The sequence below is a fragment of the Lynx rufus genome, unplaced genomic scaffold (assembly GCF_022079265.1).
Source record: "Lynx rufus isolate CCGP_SWC_20201006 ecotype Redwood Valley unplaced genomic scaffold, mLynRuf1.p SCAF_4, whole genome shotgun sequence".
NCBI lineage: Eukaryota > Metazoa > Chordata > Mammalia > Carnivora > Felidae > Lynx > Lynx rufus.
Genome location: NW_025814856.1, coordinates 20,641,694 through 20,663,649, shown reverse-complemented (window position 1 = coordinate 20,663,649; position 21,956 = coordinate 20,641,694). Strand labels below are relative to the sequence as shown.

At 39.5% G+C, this 21,956-nt stretch overlaps 1 protein-coding gene across 16 annotated transcripts in view; it reads left to right on the top strand.

Moving 5' to 3' along the window:
- PBRM1 (polybromo 1) overlaps positions 1 to 21,956 on the top strand; it is a 116,897-nt gene that overhangs the window by 47,337 nt on the left and 47,604 nt on the right. For 9 of the 16 annotated variants that reach the window (XM_047096343.1, XM_047096348.1, XM_047096346.1 and 6 more), the window contains 5 exons: positions 499 to 596; positions 9,821 to 10,097; positions 12,225 to 12,330; positions 16,681 to 17,323; positions 21,744 to 21,955. In XM_047096343.1, coding sequence (XP_046952299.1) covers positions 499 to 596; positions 9,821 to 10,097; positions 12,225 to 12,330; positions 16,681 to 17,323; positions 21,744 to 21,955 — 1,336 coding nt within the window. Of the gene's footprint in view, positions 1 to 498; positions 597 to 2,725; positions 2,771 to 9,820; positions 10,098 to 12,224; positions 12,331 to 16,680; positions 17,324 to 21,743; position 21,956 lie in introns of all 16 variants that reach the window. The other 7 variants (XM_047096335.1, XM_047096336.1, XM_047096337.1 and 4 more) reach the window with 1 other exon arrangement.

Genomic DNA, 21,956 nt, shown 5'->3' with positions numbered 1-21,956 from the left:
CTTTCAGTACTCTGTATATCTTCTCTAAGTGCGGTGGTTGGACTTTCAGCTGTTTGGCAGAAGGTCTTTAAAAATGCATGTGTTGAAAAGTAGATCTTCTTTCACCTCTCACATTAAACTTTCTTCTTAGCCACACCATTGCTTAAGAAGTGAAGGGTACCAGAGACCGTCTTTGAATTGGCTTTACTTAAAATGACCCCTGGGGCCGGATGCCCCTACAACTTGCTTCAGTGCTTTTAATGTCTGTGCCCTTTGTAGTCTTGCATTTTAGTTATTGTTGATTCCTCAACCCTCTGGATCTGTTTTTTTAACCTACTTTTCTGTCAAGCAGGCTTTTGTTGATTGGGTTATTGAAAATCTTTACGGACTCTAATTTTGTGCATCCTCCATGCGGTTGTGTTTTTCTAAAAGAATCTGCTATGTCTAGCTTATTAATAATCATATATTCTAGGAGCGTTCAGCACGTGAGCTTGACTCCTGGGATCTGCTCTGTTTCAGGCAAAGAAAAAGGAGCTTGCCAGGAGGGACGACATTGAGGATGGAGACAGCATGATCTCTTCGGCCACCTCTGATGCTGGTAGCGCGAAAAGAAAAAGGTACACACTCTTCTCACAGCTGGAGACACCTCCGTTTCTATTATTTTGTTTTTGAGAAATGCAGAAAAATGTGTTTTTAAGCGATCAGGTATGAATTTTCTTATAAGCTTTAATTATCTAATAACACATCTTCTGTTAGAATTCATTTGTAAATTGTATGATTAGCACTTTTGTTGGTGCAAGTACCGTACTGGTGTTAGATGATCAAGATGAAAAATGGTGACTACTTAACGTAGCTTGGAAGAACGTGTTCCTCTTTTTGCTGTCCGGGTTATTTTGTTTAATGTGGCATTTCAGGAGTGCCACTTAAATGTGATTTAGGTAATTTCTACATGGTGAATTGCAAAACATTCAGTACTATCACTGCAGTGAAGTAAGTCACTGATACTCTTACATCCTTGTTTTTCCTTATGAATCTGATCTTTATTTGCCATTTTAAGGATGTCAGATTGTAAACTACCAAGTCATAACTTCTTGTAGATCATACAATGCTAAGCCAGATGTTTGCTTTTCTCCTCTTTCTAATCTCTCTCTGAACTTCCCTAACCCTTCCTTTCTCTCACGGGTTGTATGGAAGGGCACCTCACTGTGAGATTCTGAAGCTGGACTCCATAAAAAGACATACAAGAACATCTCTTCTATCTACGCCTCCCACACAGAGTTTCTCTGGCTTGATCTTTGTGGAACACCATATTCTCCCTCAGCCTTAACTGTTTCACCATCTCTGTAGTAGCAGTCACTCCAGGGAGGACACCTTAAACAAGAAATAAGCTAATCACTAATAGCGGGGACAGGTTCAAAGTTGAATAAATAAGTTACTAGTAACTGTTGACACTGTTCTGTTCATGCACTAATAGATCCACTAAGATCAGAGGATTAAAGAAGTGGCTTACAAAAGAGAAGCTGTCCTGTCTTTTCCTCTTATAAATAGCATTTGGGAAAAATGTTTTAGCTTTGAAAATAACTGCTGTGCTATGCCATGGGAATTAAATTGATTGGTGTGCCCTGAGATGTGAGTCTCCTCCATTGCTGGCCTGTGAATTTCATCCTTCCAAGTTCTTAATTCCTTGTTATACCAGGGACAACGGAGGAAAAATGTGAAACCAGATCAGAGACATCAAATCAAGAACATCTTTGAGTATAATTATATAACTCTACTACAGCATCACCTGTGTTTTCCAGATCAGTCACCCATCAAAGATAAAAACTTCTAAGGCAAAAGAAGGTAATGGAGGCAAAAGTGATGGTACAGTTAGTGCCAACACTGAATGAAAAGAGAGATCTTAAACTAGTTGAGTGTTAAAAAAGCAGTTCCGAAGAAGCCTTAGCCCAGGCCAGAAACTTAAAAGTACCTATCTCTCTCTGTCACTTGTAGTTTGTGGGACAACCCAAGTACATCAAAAGAAAGTTATTACTCTAAAACCTCCCATTAAGAACAAAACTAAGAATTATGTTGTTGAAATCATAAAAATCCCACTTCAGACAAAAAGTCTCCATGAGCAGGTTTCCTAGGAAGTGTTTTGAATAATGAGGTGAAAAACACAAGAGCAAACATAAATCAAAGCTCAGGCAGTAAAAGAACATACCTGGTTTTGAAATCTAGGCATGAGCGGCCATTGAGAAGTTGAGAGAAGCAAGTCCTATACTCTGAACTGTGTGGCAAAGGAAGAAACATAATGAGCCTTTAGAAGGTAGCTAGTTATGTTAAGAGGTTTTGCTGATGAGAAATAGACTTTTTCCAGAATTCAGGCAAACATAGCTGCCTAATAGGTTAAGTTCAGCTTGTCCACAGAAGTCAGGGCCAGGTTTTCCAAGTACCATTCGACTTGATGACTCCTGAATATTGTGTATGACTCGATCTTTGCCTTTTTTTTTTTTAATATTGCAGAGTATGAGAACAATTAATGTATGTTTTCTTCATTCTGGGAGTGCATTCTTCTCCCCCACCCCTTTGCCCAAAAATCTACCTGCTGTCTTCCAGGTTAAAATATTCCAAGTATTCTTAATATCTTTTATCCTTTGGATTGAAGAATCTTCTTTTTTCGCAACCTTATTTGGTTTATACATGATCCTCCAATGTTGCTTGTTTTGTTTCTCTTCACATGTAATGTTTGTTTCTGCTTTCCCAGGAACACTCTTGACAGTGAGATGTTGGGTCTCAGGAGGCTCTCCAGGTGTGCAGTCCTTTTTTATGCATAAACATATTTTTAAAAGTATAACTTCTGTAGCATGGTCAGAAGGTGAAAAGTGAAGACTTAAGCATGTGAAATGACAGTTTATTTTTGGGAGCCAGTTTATTTTATGAATAAAGCAAGCAGTATTGTTTGGAAGTATAGTTGGTAAAATCAATTCAGAATTAGTTAGCCTAGGTAGTTCAGAAGCCTTAATTTGTTGCCAGCTTTGCCAGGGGCAGCAAGCCCCCTCACCAGTCGTTGTGGTTTTGCTTGTGCAGCAGAAGGCTGAGGCCGGGAACACGGTGGCATCGCCAGGGTCCAGAGGCTGGCGGATGCTGATTCCCTTTCAGGATGTCTTTTACAGATTGAGGGGTGGTGGAAGGATCAAAATCAATGTTGACATTCCAAGTGATGTCAGCCTGTATTGGCGCTTGTGCGTTGGGTTAGTGCTTCTCGAGCATGAATACATCTCCTCAGTCTCTGATCTTGCCCATGTTTTGTTTCTTTGATAGCATCCATTCTTTTGCATGTCACTTATGATTTTGAAAACAGCCTGCAAGTTGCCATGTTATAGTCTCAGTGATCATTGTGTGGTGCTTTTATTTTTACCTTAGCCTTCTGGCATTCATGGAGTGTCAATTGCTTGCAGAACACCAGACTCTGCTCTTACAGGCCATAAAGGAAAATGGTTAGGCATCATCTCTACCTGCCGGGAACTTACTGGCCAGAAGAGGCAGGTTGAAAACAAATGAAATTATGTGGAAGCAATGTAAGAAAATAATTGCACAAGGTACACTGTTGTGTAGTACTATAGAACTACATGCATGATTGCCCAGATAGCTCCAGGAAGTATGATTTCCCTATCGTGCTTAAGAAAAGGTTTCTTAGATCACAAATTTAAGGAAAAGACCACGGGTTGTATTTCTTTTATATCGTTCATAGTGTATGCTGCTAGCTCTGGGTAGTAGTAGAAATAGAAACGTGGGACATCATGAAGTAGTATCATACTCCCGAGCTCTAGAACTTAACCGCCCAAGTTCAAATCCTAGTTATTTCTAATTAGCTTTGTGATCTGAACCTCGCCTCAATTTTCTCATCTGAAAAGGGAATTGATAACTATACCTACATAAGATTGTTGTGAGGACCTGAGTGGTTAATGTGTTTGAAGCCCTTAGAACTGGGCCTAGATGCAGTTAGTACGCTGATTGTAACTCTGATTATTTCCTGGGAGTAGTTCCTATGACATTAAGACTCGGTAGATTTCATTTTGTGTTTAGTCCAATGTGTAGTCTGGGAAACTCATTAGAAAAGGTTTGTTAGGGGCGCCTGGGTGGCGCAGTCGGTTAAGCGTCCGACTTCAGCCAGGTCACGATCTCGCGGTCTGTGAGTTCGAGCCCCGCGTCAGGCTCTGGGCTGATGGCTCAGAGCCTGGAGCCTGTTTCCGATTCTGTGTCTCCCTCTCTCTCTGCCCCTCCCCCGTTCATGCTCTGTCTCTCTCTGTCCCAAAAATAAATAAATGTTAAAAAAAAAAAAAAAAAAAAAGAAAAGGTTTGTTATTTATTAAAAGGTTTTACTTATTAAAAGGTTTTATTCCTTAAAGGCTTAAAGATGCAGTGAATGTAGCGAGCCTTGTAAAGGAGAGAACCTTTGGGTTTACTTAGCTTAACAGCAGACACCACTGAAACTCTAGGACCAGGTTGTTAAATGCTGGTAGACCTGGACGCCTATGAGGGTAGAGAGGCTCTTGGTAAGTGCTGACTTTTAGGAAAGGGAGCAACATCATACATTTTTCTTTGTTTGTTTTAACATTTATTTATTATTGAGAGACAGAGAGACACAGAGTGTGAGCAGGGGGGAGGGGGAGAAAGAGAGGGAGACACAGAATCTGAAGCAGACTCCAGGCTCTGAGCTGTCAGCACAGAGCCCAACACAGGGCTCAGACTCACAGACTGCAAGATCGTGACCTGAGCCGAAGTCGGTCGCCTAACCAACTGAGCCACCCAGGTGCCCTGGGAGCCACATCATAAAAGCAGCCTGGTCTCAGTTCTCATTGGTCACTTTATGACGTTAGGTATTTGCTTGATTTCTTTAATCCTCCAGTTTTCCATCGGCAAAGTTGGGATTGTAAGTGTACCCCCGGTTCTTAGAGTTTGAGGATTAAATGAGATTGCACATGTAGTGCTCATTAGCACAGTCCCTGGCACATGGAAGAAGTGTTAACTGTAAATGGGAATTTTGTGTTTATATGCAAATGTGAATACATATAAAAAATAACAGCTTCAGAGGAAGAGTAATTGTTAAGGACATTTGAGAAAGTGGTCAGCCTCAGAGTATGAGGGTGAGGACTAACACTGTGGCATGAAAAATTGAAAGGCAAGATCAGACCCAGAAGTGCTGTGGAGGCCCTCTAAAACTTGGTGATAAACTAAAAGAAGCAAAAAGTGACAGTGATTACAGTGTTTGAGACTGGCTGGGAGTCAGGAGGATGTGGTAGTGGTAGCCCTGGAAAATCAGATTCAGAACAGAGCCTTTTCTAGCTTCTAATCTTTGTGCAAATTAGAAAAAGCACCCATTTCTCAAGACACTTTCATTTGTTAGAAAATTGCTATAATAGAATGATTTTGTTAGCACAGACCCCTTTATGGCCCATCCCTTATAAAATTTTAGAACTGCATATTTATTACAACAGTGTCTGTTATCTGAATTGGCATCCCCTTAAGTGTGGCACCTGTAAGTGCACAATGATAAACAGCCCTGGATTTGAACTCCCTTGAGATATAGTTTACTTTAGTATGTTCAAAGGTGCTGATTAAAAAAAGAAGAATGAGTATGCCAGTTACAAGGTCCGAGATTTATGTGCCTTTCCCAAAATGGGGAGGAGTAAACAAACTATTTACAGTTGGTGGTCTGAGAGAGGAGGACAGGTAAGACGCATGGAAGCGTTCTAAGAAGAATCTGAAAAACAAAGTAACATTGAAAACAGTGAACAGAAGGGCAGCCAGGTGGCTCAGTCTGTTGAGCGTCCGACTTCAGCTCAGGTCATGATCTCACAGTTGGTAAGGTCAAGCCCTGCATCAGGCTCTGTGCTGACAGCTCAGAGCCTGGAGCCTGCTTCGGATTCTGTGTCTCCTCCTCTCCCTCCGCCATCCCTGCTTGCATTCATCTTTCCATCTCTCAAAAATGAATGAACGCTAAAAAAAAAAAGAAAGAAAGGAAGAAAGAAAGAAAACTGAACAGAAAGTACCAGTTAGGGGAATATGGTATCTGTTTTTTGTAATGTAGAGTTTACTGCTTTCAGAAAGTACTTGAAGTTACTTCCAAGAGTCATGGATATAATAAAGTTCAGCATCCATATTGGAAAGAGATAAAGTAAATACACCAGCCACCCAAGCTAAAACAGTTGCTATAGAGAGAATGAAATTTAGCTCTTTAGTTTTTTCTGGCAGCCAGATTAAAACTAATGAACCAGTAGTTCTCAGTCACAAAGGCAATATAAGGATCCAGGAAAATGTCAGCAAAGTAACAAAACTGAGTTTGTTCAGACAAGGTTATAAGTGGCCCTGATAACAAAAGTTTTGCTTGCCTTTGAGGATAGAAACCAGTTACACATCACTCTCTTAAAGAGTGAATGATACAAATGGGAAAAAGATACTATTGGTAATAAAAGTCCTAAAACAGTACATTTCAATTATTAGAGCACTGTCTTAAATAAACTCAGATTTCCCATTTTGAATTATATATTTTTTTACATGTTTGGTTTTTTGGGTTTTTTTTGAGAGAGAAAGAACACAAGCAGGGGAGGGGCGGGGGTGGGGGGCACAGAATCCGAAGCAGGCTCCAGGCACTGAGCTGTCAGCACAGAGCCCGAAGCAGGGCTCCAACTCATGAACCGTGAGATCATGACCTGAGTCGAAGTGAGATGCCTAACCAGCTGAGCTACCCAGGTGCCCCAGATTTCATATTTTGGATATGTCCCATATAAGGCTGCCTAGTGTTATCCCACTCGCCCATCTTTTACTTTGTTGACCCTTTTTCTAAAATCCAGTTAAAAGCTTTCCCTCCTCTTCAAAAAGCTCATGAAATTCTGCCCTAGATCCACTGTCAGAGTATTTGTAGCTTCATATAGAAAAGTCCAGTGGTAATTGGGAGTAGTGTACTAGAACTAGGAAGGGAAGAGAGCTTACCTGGACTAAGTAAGACACCTTGAATTGTTATGTATGGTATTCCTGGAATGAGGAGTGATTTCATTTTGAGTTGATGACTGAAGAGATTTTTTAAGCTTGGGTTCAAAATGGGATTTCTGTGGATGGAACTGAAAGTATCATGCTAAGTGAATTAAGTCAGTCAGAGAAAGACAGATACTGTATGTTTTCACTCATGTGGATCTTGAGAAACTTAACAGAAGACCGTGGGGGAGGGGAATGGAAAAAATAGTTACAAGCAGAAAGGGAGGGAAGCAAACCATAAGAGACTCTGAAATACAGAGAACAGACTGAGGGATGGATGATGGGAGTTGGGGAGAGGGGAAAATGGGTGATGGGCATTGAGGAGGGCGCTTGCTGGGATGAGCACTGGGTGTTGTATGTAAGCGATGAACAATGGGAATCTACCCCCAAAACCAACAGCACACTGTATACACTGTGTGTTTGCCAAGTTGATAATAAATTACATTTTTTAAAAAAAGAAAGAAAACAATCAATTCTGGAAAACAAACAGAAAAACCAAAATGGGATTTCTGAGTCTTCATTTTGAAGTTCTACCCCTCTACCCACAAGTGAGACCCAAAGAAACCATAAGTATCTTTTGTAGTTCTAACATAGATTTCCTGGGTATCAAATTGAGATTCTGACATTTTTCTTTAGAGGCTTCTGTCATCTGTGTTCTAAACTCTGCCCAGATGTGGAGCTCTGTGGTTTTGGAGCTCTGTCCCAGGTTCCCTTTCCATTATCCACTTGCTAGAGTCCTGGACTAAGAGGACTCTTGGCTCTCCCCAGATGCCTCTTCAAGGAAATAATTCCCACTGGATGAAACTTCTAACATATCTAACAGTCATTTACCTGATGCAGAGACACAAAAGTACTAAGAGGGGAAAACAGCAGAAATGGTCCCGGGGCCATTCAGGATTACCCAAGGGAAATGAGCAGTCTGAGTGAAGGCAAAGGAAACAGGTTCTTTTTCCCTTCCTAACTAACCACTTCCACACTGTCTTAGCTCCATGATGCTTGGAAGATAGGCATTTTTGACATTTTATTATTTATTTTTATTTTCCCATTTCTGACACATTTAAGTTTATTTATTTTGAGAGAGACAGAGACAGCATGAGTGGGATTGGGGCAGAGAGAGAGAGAGAGAGAGAGAGAGAGAGAATCCCAAGCAGGCTCCATGCTGCCAGCGCAGAGCCCAATGCAGGGCTTGAATCCACGAAACTGTAAGAGAACATGACCTGAGCCAAACCAAGGTGACTGAGCTACCCAGGCGCCCTCATTTCTGACACATTTTAAAAGCTTGACTTAAAGGTGGATATTTCTTTTCTTGTCTATTAATTATTCTGTATTAGGTTTTGTTTCTTTTTTAAACATATTTTGAACTTGGGAGAGAAAATATCTGGCCTTTGGCCTCATCGTGACACAGTAGAGTGAGTCACTGAACCAGGAGACCCATTTGGCCACATAGTTTTCTTCAGAAATGTACTTCCTTCCATTTATAAGACAGGAAACAGATAAAAAATATTTACCTCTAAGTACTACATTATACCACCTTATAAGCATTTGTTGAATAGAAATTAAGTCATAAATCATTTTATTACCTACCTGAGTATTCATCTTGAGACTGCTGGTTTGAGCTTTGGTAGAATTTATCAGTGTCCTGAAAACATACACATAGTGGGCTGGAAATCATGCTGGAAAATCATCTCTTCTAATAATTCACTGGACCACTCGCCTTGGGCAAGTCATTTAGCCTCTCTGAGCCAGTTTCCTCAACAGTTAAGAGACAGACTATCTGTTCTCTTGGGCTCCTTTTTAACTCAGGTTCTAACCTGTGGCCCCTTGACTTTGTTCCACACTACACATATTTGTGGCTTAGTTTCACATCTCACAGGGAGAATTTGGAGAACAAGACAAGGACTCACATTCAAGATGAAAATTTTCTCAAGAGCTCAGGTGAACCACTGAGCATTTATTCCTTAGGCTAGATTGGGATTTTGGAGTAACGCTGACAGAGCTGGAGGGAGCAGGGACTGACCTAGACAGGATAAATGCAGGAGAGACCTGTATGCATTGTAGAGACTCTAGTCTTGCAGGTAGCCTCCCTTTGTTTTCTGGTAATCAGGATATGCAGGTACTCAGAGTGGTTGTCTTAAGAGATGGGACATTCTCTGTGTGTGTGTTTGGTTTTGGTGTTTTTTTAAAAAAAATTTTTTTTAATGTTTGTTTATTTCTGAGAGAGAGACAGAGCATGAGTAGGGGAGGGGCAGAGAGCGAGGGAGACAGAATCGGAAGCAGGCTCCAGGCTCTGAGCTGTCAACACAAGAACCCAACACAGGGCTCGAACTCACAAACCGTGAGATCATGACCTGAGCCAAAGTTGGTCACTCAACCGACTGAGCCACCCAGGCTCCCCAGGTTTTGGTGTTTTGAAGTGAGACTGTTAGTAACAGCAGGGAATCAGTAGTTTTATTCCACTTTTGCTGTGTTCTTAAAAACAAAAAGTATATTTCAACTGATAATAGAGTTTCATTGTCTTTGGATGTTAGAGAAGGCTTTTTTTTAAGCATTGCATTTCATAAATATTTTAAACAGGTTTGTCTGGTGTTCATTGGCTGCTCCTACTAGAGTCACAGTTTTAATTTTAACTATTTGGAAATTCTCCTAATATTTGCTTATAGCTTCCAGCATGTTTACTGTGTTTGTGGCATATGTAATCAGTAAATTACGATCATTATAAAGCACCTTCCCACAAGTTTAGTTTGTTTCATTTCATGTTCATCCCTGTATAAAGAAAACTGAACCTCTTCTCATTTCTCCCCTTTTCTACCTCCCGCCTCAACAGTAAAAAGAACATAAGAAAGCAGCGAATGAAAATCTTATTCAATGTTGTTCTTGAAGCTCGTGAGCCAGGTTCAGGCAGAAGACTTTGTGATCTATTTATGGTTAAACCATCCAAAAAGGACTATCCTGATTATTATAAAATCATATTGGAGCCAATGGACTTGAAAATAATTGAACATAACATCCGCAATGACAAATACGCAGGGGAAGAGGGAATGATAGAAGACATGAAGCTGATGTTCCGGAATGCCAGGCATTACAACGAGGAGGGCTCCCAGGTAAAAAATGTGTAGGAATCCTGCAGGAGGCACGTTTTCTTTTGGGTGCTGGTAGAGTAATGCATCTTGAGAGACCAGATCTAGAAGCCTCACTCAGGTTACTCTTCTCAATGAGTAGCTTAATACTTTGTCTTTTCTTGTTTAAAATGGGAGACAGTACACTGTATAGGTTAAAAGTTTATACTATGTAGTTTGACATCCCAAATTTGAATTCTGCTCTTCCAAAGCCCATGTAAGTAACTTATCTTCTCTGAGCTTCATTTTCCTCATCTGTGCAGTGGAGATAATAATAGTACTTCCAACAGGGTTATCATAGGATTTAAATGAGAGAATATACACAGAGCATGTAGCATGGTGCCTGGTGTTCAAATAAGCATTCAAATGAAAACCAGTGACATTAAAATCTTTCCTCATTATTACTACCCTCAATAACATACTTTTCCAGGGAGAGTCCACAAAATGGTATGGTCATATAAGAATTAAGATATATTCATAAATGTACCTCTAAATCATTGATTTTGTTATGAAGCATCTTGATTTTCAGTTCTTTATCAGTATAACTAGGATATATTCTTTTGTTTTTTTATTTCATATTCTTTATTTTTTGTTGAAATTTAATTGACCTATACCATTATATTAGTTTCAAGTGTGCAACATAATGCTTTTGTATTTGTATATATTGCCATGTGATTATAGTAAACCTCATTAACATCTGCAATCATGCATAGTTACAAAATTTTTTTTCTTGTGGTGAAAACTTTTAGATCTACTCTCTTAGCAGCTTTCAGATATGCACTACAGTTTTAATAACTAGTCACCATGCTGTACACTATATCTTATTTTCTAACTAGAAGTTTGTGCTTTTGACCCCCTTCATCCATTCCACCTATCCCCATCCCCTCTCTCTGCGAACCACTGATCTGTTCTGTATGAGCTTGGGTTTTTGGTTTGTTTGTTTGTTTGTTTGTTTAGAATCTACACATATGTGAGATGATATGGTGTTTGTCTTTCTCTGTCTGACTTATTTCAACTAGCATAATGCCATCAGAGTTCATCCACATTGTCACAAAAGACAAGATTTCATTTTTTTTTTTATGGCTGAATAATACTCTCCCCCACTCCCTCTCCCTCCCCGTGCATGCGTGCGCACGCACGTGTGTTTTCTTTATCCATTCATCTATTGATGGACACTTAGTTTGCTTCCATACCTTGGTTATGGTAAATAATGCACTGAACATGGGTGAGAGTGCATATACTTTTCGAATTTCCTTTGTCTACATTAAATCTCCCAGAAATAAAATAACTTTAAAATCATGTATTTCTTTTCTTTTGCTCTTACAAAATAAACTAGGCATTGAGGGTACTTGTGATCAAACCCCCTATCATAGGGGTTTACACTCTTCCTTAGTATCATTGGCGAATTTGCCACTTGTCTGCTACTGATTGAGAAAAAGGCCACCCTTAAGAAAAGTAGCCAAAGAAGAGAGAGCATTTATTCCTTCAGCCCCTCTGCTGTGGTTGCGGTCAGGGGAGCCTCTGTGGAGAGAGTCGGGGATATAGCTGTTGGGGTGTGGCCATTAGGTGAATAACCTTGTTCTTGGCTACATATTACCACCCTTGGCTCAGTCTTCAGAGAGCAGTCCCAAGCAGGGATTGTTGCTTTTCACAGATCAGAGTCTACATTGTGAATTCAGACTGATATTAAATGCCATTTAACAATATTTGAGCTATTACTGTCTATCAGATATTTTTCAGTTTTAATTCCCATTGAGCTAAGTCAGCTACCTTGAGGGTCCAGTGGGAGAGAGATTTATGAAAAAAGCAACACACGTAAATATGTTTCAGAAGTTCTGTAAAAACTTTCAGTGATTCTACTGCAATAGTTCTGAAACTGTAGCATGCATGTCTGCACATCAGAATCACCTGGAAAGCTTAAACAACAAACCATTTGAGGCTGAGGCCCACCCCTCAAAGATGCGATTTTGTTACTCTGTAGTGATCTCAAGCTTTATTTCTTTAGTTCTCATCTATGCTAACCTGTGTCTTTAAAACTTCTTTATAGATGCATGTTATACTTCAATAGAACATTTTTTAGAAAATAATTTTAAATATATTTATGGAATTTAGGTGTACAACGATGCACACATCCTGGAAAAGTTACTCAAGGATAAAAGGAAAGAGCTGGGCCCACTGCCTGATGATGATGACGTGGCTTCTCCCAAACTCAAGCTGAGTAAGGCAGCCTCACACTTTGTTTTTCAGTTTAGTCTGTCAAGGATAGTACTGATTCACTGAGATAATACTTAATTTATTGGTGAATATGTTTGGACTGACACTTCCAGCATGGAGTTTTTTCTCTTTCCCTCAAGTACTCTCTTCTATATTTTAAGTAGTTAAAATGTGAAAAGCATGTGGGGAATAGTATATAATGTCAGAGGTTTTGTTAACTTTCTTAAATGCTGTGGACACTTTGTAAAATTTAAATGGTAAGAATAGATACTTTTCCCACATATTATGCCTGCAAGAGTGTAGTGGCAGATTTGGTATTTTATATGTTTGCTTGTTTGCTGATTACTGGAATTAAAAGTGAATCCCAGCAGCAGATCCTACATAGAATTCAAAGTATTAGATGCTCAGCCACTGCACTTGTCTTTTGAGTTGGTTTGTGGATGGTGATTTTATTAAAACTGTGAGGGAAGGAGGGGCTCCTGGGTGGCTCAGTCGGTTAAGCATCTGACTTCCACTCAGGTCATGATCTCACTGTCCATGAGTTTGAGTCCCGCATCGGTCTCTGTGCTGACAGCTCAGAACCTGGAGCCTGCTTCAGATTCTGTGTCTCCCTCTCTCTCTGCCCCTTCCCCGTGCTTGCTCGCTGTCTCTCTCTCTCTCTCCCAAAGTTAAATAAATGTTAAAGAAATTCAAAGCAAAACAAAAAAACTGAGGGCAGAAAAGACAACAAAAGCAGTTAATAGCATTGGGCTAAACAAGAGGTTTCTGCCTTATTTACAGTATGTAAGTAAAATAAATACCAAGCCTATGATAATGGTGTTGTCAAATATTCTTTGGAAGTATATTTGCTGAAAGGGGAAAAACAAACAGACCTTGCTTTTTTATATGAAATTACTATAAATGAAGTATTATAGTAGTTTTGAGTATGACTTACTGCTAAGTGGTGATTCCTTCATGTTAAGGGATTTATCTTTTTATGGAATTGTAAAAGCATGCAGAAGTTTTGCAGAAATGAAAACCTTTGTTTTGCTTTTTAGGGACACAGTGCCTTATAAAAATAGAATTCATTCTAGGGAGCATCTGACTAGCTCAGTGGAGCATGCAACTCTTGATCTTGGGGGCATGTGTTCAAGCCCCAGATTGGGTATAGAGATTACTTTTAAAAATTAATTTAAGGGGCACCTGGGTGGCTCAAGTCAATTAAGTGTCTAACTCTTGATTTTGGCTCAGGTCGTGATTTCACAGCTCAGATCAAGCGTCATATTGGGCTCTACGCTGACAGAGCAGAGTCTGCTTGGGATTATCTCTCTCCCTCTCTTTCTGCCCTTCCCCCCTCTAAATAAATAAATAAACAAATAACCCAAATAAGTAAATAAATAAAAATTTTAAGAAGGGTTTTTAAAAAATCGAAATAATTCCATAAGTTGAGTTAGGAAATGGTAGATAATTCAGCAGTAACTAAATATACATATATTTTTTAAAGCTCAGGGAAAAGAAATTTTAATGTTGATTTCCTTTTCATTTCTGTTTTGTATTATGAAAAATTTCAAACATCTACAGATATGAAGAGTAGTACTGTTACTCAGCATTTATCAAGGTTGTGCCTTACTTATCTCCTATATCCACTGTTCTCTCTGTGTTTTTTGTTCTAAATTATTTTAAAGGAAATTCAGGCATGTCACTTCATTTTTACATAATTCGGTACGTACCTCTAATATTTGCAGGTATTTTCTTAAATATCCATAAAATCATTGCTACTAACAAAACCATTTCTTGGTTTCACCTAATAACTGACAAATTTCCAAATTTTACTGATTGTCTCAAAATGTATTTTTACAGTTGGTTTCTTCAAATCAGGACTTAATTAAGTTCTTTATGTTCTATTTAATCATTATGCCCTCTGGCCTAACCTAGAGCAAACCCCTCCCTTTATTTTTTTTATGGTCAAGCCATTGACTCTTTAAAAACCAGACCACTTTTTTTTTAATCTTTTTAATGTTTTTATTTATTTTTGAGAGAGAGAGAGAGAGAGAGGAAGAGAGAGACCGAGCATGAGTGGGGGAGGAACAGAGAGAGTGAGAGACAGAACCCGAAGCAGGCTCCAGGCTCTGAACTGTCAGCACAGAGCCCAACACAGGGCTCGAACCCACCATGAGATCATGACCTGAGCTGAAGTCGGATGCTTAACCAACTGAGCCACCCAGGTGCCCTCCTAGATCACTTTCTTGTACACTTTCATGTTCTGGATTAATCAGTTCACTTCTTTGTGATATCAGCTAACTTTTTCCTCTTTATTCCTCTCATTTCTTAAAAACATTTACTCCGGAGGCTTGATTAGATTAAGTTTCAGTTCAGCAAGGATGCTTCGTAATAGGCTTTCTATACATACATTACATCACAGGTTGAAGCAGTGTCTGGTTGAGGTAGAATCTAAATAAGGTCCATATACTGCATTTGATTGATACTTCTAATCCATAAATTCTCCTCTCTTCTTTCTTTTTTTTTTTTTTTTTTTTGCCTTGCAGTTTATTTGTTGAAGAAACTGGGATTTTACTGTAGCTTCCCATAGTCTGGGTTTTGCTAATTGCGTTCCTTTGCTATAGTTTAACATGTTTTAGTGTGCTTGGCATTTCCTTTAAATTGGCAATTGGAGCAAGAGGCTTGATTAGATTTGATCTTCGTCCCCTCCTTTTGGTACAGAAACCAACTTCAGAGGTGGTATATGGGCTTTCATTGGGTGACCCTGTAACAGCTGGTTGTTTCTCCCATGTGTTAACAGCTATTGATGCTGACTACCTTAATTCATTGAAGAGGTATAAAATAGCAATAGTGTGATTTTATCATTCCTTGCTCATTTACCAACTGGAATACTTCTGTATAGAGAAACTATGCCTCATCCAGAATTTGGTTACCCAGTGCTAGTTTTTTGTTTATCTTGTTTTGGTTTGGTTTGGTTTGGTTTTTTGTTTTGAAAGGATAAAAGGTGCCCCCCTCCCCCCTTGGCTTACTAGTTTTCAGAATAATGCATTGATTTATCAACATCCTCCAACATTTACCCAGCTCATTTGTTCAGTTTTATATATCATTAAGAACTACTAAATTTAGACATGTTGCTGGGTTTTAACCCATTGAAGTTGCCTTTATTGATGCTCCTGTTGTCCCAGGCTGGCTGCTGTGTTCTTTTGACATGACCATAGTAAGGAGGCATTGATAGATTCTTTACTATCTCATGTTTCAAGACACACAAGGTTCATCTTACGCCAACGGTGCATCTGCCATTTGCTGAAGAGTTACTGGTGTCAGTATTTGAAATCCCTATTTCAAAATTATAGTCAAAACCCCATGGGATTATACTGATACTGGATTGGTCATTGTTTCTAAGATTTTCAGTGGACAGAGATAAGAAATTTTGTGTGTGTTTGTTTTTTTTTTTATTTAAAAAAAAATTTTTTTTTTCAACGTTTTTTTATTTATTTTTGGGACAGACAGAGACAGAGCATGAACGGGGGAGGGGCAGAGAGAGAGGGAGACACAGAATCGGAAACAGGCTCCAGGCTCCGAGCCATCAGCCCAGAGCCTGACGCGGGGCTCGAACTCACGGACCGTGAGATCGTGACCTGGCTGAAGTCGGACGCTCAACCGACTGCGCCACCCAGGCGCCCCTGTGTGTGTTTGTTTTATATTTAAAGATAAAATACATCAAGGGGCGCCTGGGTGGCTCAGTCGGTTGAGCGTCCGACTTCAGCTCAGGTCATGATCTCACAGTTCGTGAGTTTGAGCCCCGCATCATGCTCTGTGCTGACAGCTTGGAGCCTGGAGCCTGCTTCAGATTCTGTGTCTCCCTCTCTCTGCCCCTTTCCCGCTCATGCTCTGTCTCTCTCTGTCTCTCAAAGATGAATAAATGTTAAAAAAAATTTTTTTAAATAAAAATAAAGATAAAATACATCATAAGTTCATACTGATGCTCTTAACTGAGCTTTATGGCTGTAAGGTTTTTATGCAGTGTTCTCTGTTTTAACATCTGTATCTTTTTTCCTACTGTGACAAAAATCTCAGTTCTCAAGGGTACTACAGGTGATGGAATTAGAATGCCACATAGCTATTCATTTGCTTTATTCTACCTTATTCACAACTATCTCAACATGGTAGTGCTTACTCTCTCACTAAAAAATGATTACTGAAAACAGTTTAAATTTTTTTCCAGTTTTTTTGTTGTCCCTAGGATATACATTAAACTGTGTTTTACGAATCGTTTGGAGTAGTCCCTTTGTTATGGTTATGCTTTACCAACTGTATACAAATTTGGGTTCATTTATTTCATTTTACCCATTTAACATTAAATCTCTTCCTTTAGGTAGGAAGAGTGGAATTTCTCCTAAAAAATCAAAATACATGACTCCAATGCAGCAGAAACTAAATGAAGTCTATGAAGCTGTAAAGAACTATACTGATAAGAGGGGTCGCCGCCTCAGTGCCATATTTCTGAGGCTTCCCTCTAGATCTGAGCTGCCTGACTACTACCTGACCATTAAAAAGCCCATGGACATGGAAAAAATTCGAAGTCACATGATGGCCAATAAATACCAAGATATAGACTCCATGGTTGAGGACTTCGTCATGATGTTTAACAATGCGTGTACATACAATGAGCCTGAGTCTTTGATCTACAAAGATGCTCTTGTCCTGCACAAAGTCCTGCTTGAAACTCGGAGAGACCTGGAGGGAGATGAGGACTCTCATGTCCCAAATGTGACCTTGCTGATTCAAGAGCTTATCCACAATCTTTTTGTGTCAGTCATGAGTCATCAGGATGATGAGGGAAGATGCTACAGTGATTCCTTAGCAGAAATTCCTGCTGTGGATCCCAACTTTCCAAACAAACCTCCTCTTACTTTTGACATAATTAGAAAGAATGTTGAAAATAATCGCTACCGGCGGCTTGATTTATTTCAAGAGCATATGTTTGAAGTCTTGGAAAGGGCAAGAAGGATGAATCGGTAGGTTTTCAAAGCTATTTCTTTTTGAGAAGGTGTGATATTTAAATACAAAACAGAAGAAGATTCTGCTTTGATATACTATTTCAGCTTAGGTACATGATTCCAGTTGGTGGGGTGCTGTTTTGAATTCTAATTTGCCACAACTTGTAGAGAGCAAGTGTATGCTACAGGGTAGAGAAGTCACGCTGCTAAATCATCTAGGTCAGGACCTTTGAGAAAGAGTAGAGGACGGAGTTGAAGATCTGTTGAAAAGCATAAACTCTTAAAATACAGCCTTTCACAGAACACGTTTCGAAAGGATAAAATGTTTATAAATTGAAATTGTATTGTGATTTTCTTTTAAACTTTGAGTTCAATCCGAGCATGCTTTAAATAAATGCAGATAGCCCTAAGTTCTTTTTTTTTTTTTTTTTTTTTAATTTTTTTTTTTCAACGTTTATTTATTTTTGGGACAGAGAGAGACAGAGCATGAACGGGGGAGGGGCAGAGAGAGAGGGAGACACAGAATCGGAAACAGGCTCCAGGCTCTGAGCCATCAGCCCAGAGCCTGACGCGGGGCTCGAACTCACGGACCGCAAGATCGTGACCTGGCTGAAGTCGGACGCTTAACCAACTGCGCCACCCAGGCGCCCCGATAGCCCTAAGTTCTTGATCTGAGGTTAGACTGATTTAAATTTGATCACCATTTCCTAAAAGGGTGGTTTCTTTTTTTTTTTAATCTCAGATTTCTCACTTCTAAGTGCCTTTTGTAGCATTAGAAGCACTGAAAGAAGCAGTCAAGTTTAATTTTCCATCAAATTTGAATTCCCTTTTAATTTTGATCTACAATATATCTTTGTCACATAACACTGGTATAAATCGATTATTAAAACAATTTCAGTTCAGTGGTTATGGCATGTCTTCTGGTTGCTCTTAGAGTCACTTGGGGAAATATAAAAAGCTAAAGATACAAACCTTTCTGGAGCTTATAGTGTACCATGCTGAAAGGAGACTTTTAGGCATTGGGTGTGAGGTAATTCTAGCTGGGGAATCTGGTGAAGCCTGCATTTGCTCTGGATTTTGAAAGAAAAATTAGTAATAAGGTATGCTCTTCCCATTAAGCACCTGCTCTTTATAAAGAAGCATGCTGAACACTTTATGTAGATAGTCTCTAACCCTTGTAGCCATTCTAGATGATAATCTTCCCACTTTGCATATGAAGAAGTGGTACCTAAACTTATAGAAGTTGCCTAAAGTCACACAACTTGTAAGTGGTTCATCTTATTCCCCACCACAGAGCCAGTCACCAAGACACCAGTCATGGAGCCCAGCCATGGATGATAAGGCTTGTGCTCTGTGCTCTAAGAGCTTGAAGCCTGACAGTTGGGATCGGTCCTATGCTTGGGGAAGAATAATTCCAGGCATGAGACAACATATAACAACTTGATAGGTAGTAAAGACGGTGGAGTAGAAACTCTGCACTGGAGTTCTAAAAAAGACATGAGGCATCAGGGAAGAATGGGGGAATGGGTGGGATGCAGATAAGGCAAGTGGCCTGAGGAAAGGCATAGGGTTAGGAAACTAATATGTTCAAGAGATGGGTGAAGTGGAGGTCAGATTGGAGAGGCCCTTGAGTGATGACACATGTAGGAAATGGTCCTTATTGTTCAACATTGGAGATACAAATGAAGAGAAAGATGGGGAGACATCTTGCAGTCAGAATTTACATTCATTATTTTCATTTATTCAACAAATGTTAATTGAGTGGCTACTAGTTATAAGTCTGTTCTAGATACATAGGATATACCAATGGACAAAACAGACAGATCCTGCTTTCATGGAGCTTAGACTTCATTTTTGTTCTCAGTTTTTTTAAATAGTTCTTAAATCTAAAGTCACCCCTCTCCTCCACCCCTGCCCCATCCCCATTACATCTTGGGGTTAGTTCTGTGAGTCTTCTAAAAGTGCATTTGTCTCTTAAATCATTAACAACTTTGTGTATCTTATATAGATGACGTGACAATTTCAAGAAATAAACAGATTTGTATCTCTAGGAAATGAGCTCTTTTCATTCTCCCATTACTGACATGATTGATAATTTGCTTTTGAGGCCTGGGAGGTAGAGTCTAGGGTGCATTTATTTATATGATATAATGAGGAGTTTCACTCTTTGGCCCAGAGCTTTGCAAAACCATTTTTATGGGAAGCCATTTTTATCTTTGTGAATGAAGGTCATCTTATGACTGCTTATAGTACTTAAGGGTAACCCCATGCTGCTGAGGTAGAGATGCATCAGTTTAGTTGAATGATAAACCATCATTTTATCTACTTTGCCAGTAATGAAGATAGACATCTTAGGGGCGCTTGGGTAGCTTAGTTGGTTAAGCGTCCGACTTCAGTTCAGGTCATGATCTCACAGTTCGTGAGTTCGAGCCCCATGTTGGGCTCTCTGCTGTCAGCCCAGAGTCCACTTCAGATCCTCTGTCTCCCTCTCTCTCTGCCCCTTCTCCATGCACACTATTTATCAAAAATAAAAACATTAAGAAAAAAAGACCTCTCAGAAACATAATTTCATGAATTTAATGAAGTCCATATGCACTAGATTTCCGTGTTGATATCCAGCAGTGTTCATGCTTCTTTACACTCACCCCTACCTACCACTACCAGCCAGTATCAACTAGGACTTTACATCCTGAAACAGAAGGAGTCTGAAAAGTGAGGTGTAGAAAAGTTCACTCGGGACAGTGGTTTGTCCATCAGCAATACTCTGTAACAGCACAGCGCTGACTCATGCCAGTTAGCTGCTGGCTTTCCTAATATGCTGGCAATATTCCTGAATTAAGTTCTCTGACTACCTTACAGGGACTTGGGACGACCAGGACAATGGAAGCAGTAAGAGCTTCCTAAACTCTTAATTATTTCATTCTACTGAATGTCTACGTTACAAATAAAGATTATATACTAGTAAGGGAATAAGAGCTCTTTGTTTTGCCAGCTTGAGTTTTTGTTCTTGTGCATACGGGGAATACCGAGCCTCTTAGATTAATAAATTAATTGTTCATATTACTTTGTTTAAATAAAACAGGAAAGATCTGTCAGATGTCTAATGGCTATGTACAGAACTTTCCTTACTAGACAACATGACATGATGGAGTTAGGAATCTCCCCTTTCAGTTTAACAGGGATTACCAAAAATGGATTTTCACTTTAATTTTATACTTAAAATTGTAAGCTATTATAAAATGAATTTCAATGTCAAGTGAACAGTCTTCAGATATCTCTTCAGAAAACAGGCATCGAGATATCATAGGAATTTCTTCCTTTGACCACTTTTTGTATTGGTTTCCTACAAATGTTAGCATTTCTGTAATTTGAAAGGATTTTTAAAACCTTTCCAGAAACATGCATTTAGGGTATTGTTGGCAGTGTTTTTAGATTGTTTGCCAGTTCACTTTTGTTGAGGAGGAGAAGCATTCTGGAGGCTTTACTAAAACGTGATGCTCTAGTGGTCAGTGGCAACAGGCGGCTCACTGGGCTTGCTACACCTGCCACACTCCTCTGACCAGAATGTCTCTGTAGATGCTGCTGAGACTTTGTGGTTTCCTTTGTGAATGATTTTTCAGCCCCTGGGATTCTTAGTTAATAGAATTATGTTTAAGCGATCCTCAGACCACAGTGGAATAGAGATAGTAATAAAAGTTCTTCCAGTCTGAATTCTGAAGTTGATTTTGCCCAGGTCTCTCATTCTGTAAATGAAGAAAGAGTCTTTAAAAAGCTTTCAGTATGACAGATAATTATTTTTCTCTTTTTCACTATGTTGTCTCTGCTGATTCCCCAGCATTGTGTAGTTACTGCTGGGGAAACTAACATGAACACAGACTTTGAGGCCTGTCGCCGTTGTAGGGTGAATGCCCTCATGACTTTGCAGTTTAGGGTCAAATTTTTGCTGAGGCCTCCCAGCTTAGGCAAGGATGATACAGATTCAAAAAGAAGAAAGCCGACACTGCCTAAGTCTTCTGTTAACACTTTATATAATGTGTTGGTCCCTCAATTAAGAGAAAGTAAAAATTAATCCAAGGATTAGATACAAGTGCTGTACATGGTGGGCAGGCTCGGTGTAGTCCTTGATTCTGGCTGCCCCCTTCTGTTGCCAAAATCAGTTGATATTTGCACCACATTTCTCCCCAAAAACCGTATGAGGCCTTTTCTTTTATATGTGCTGTACAAGGAGTAAACCGTAAGGAAAAGCAGACTGGTGGCCATGGGACTCCTCCTCGAGGTCAAACAACACTTCAGATTCTGTTGTAAAACTTTTCAAGGAGATGCCCTACTGTACAGAAGTACCCTTATGTCCTGTAACATTATTGGTAACTAAACATGTAATTGAGGTGTGTAAAGGAAGCAGCTTGTATGTCAGTGGATACTCTTGATCCCCTTATAGGACAGACTCTGAAATATATGAGGATGCGGTGGAGCTGCAGCAGTTTTTTATTAAAATCCGTGATGAGCTCTGCAAAAATGGGGAGATCCTCCTATCACCAGCGCTCAGCTACACCACGAAGCACTTGCATAACGACGTGGAGAAAGAGAAAAAGGAAAAATTACCAAAAGAAATCGAGGAAGACAAATTAAAGAGAGAAGAAGAAAAAAGAGG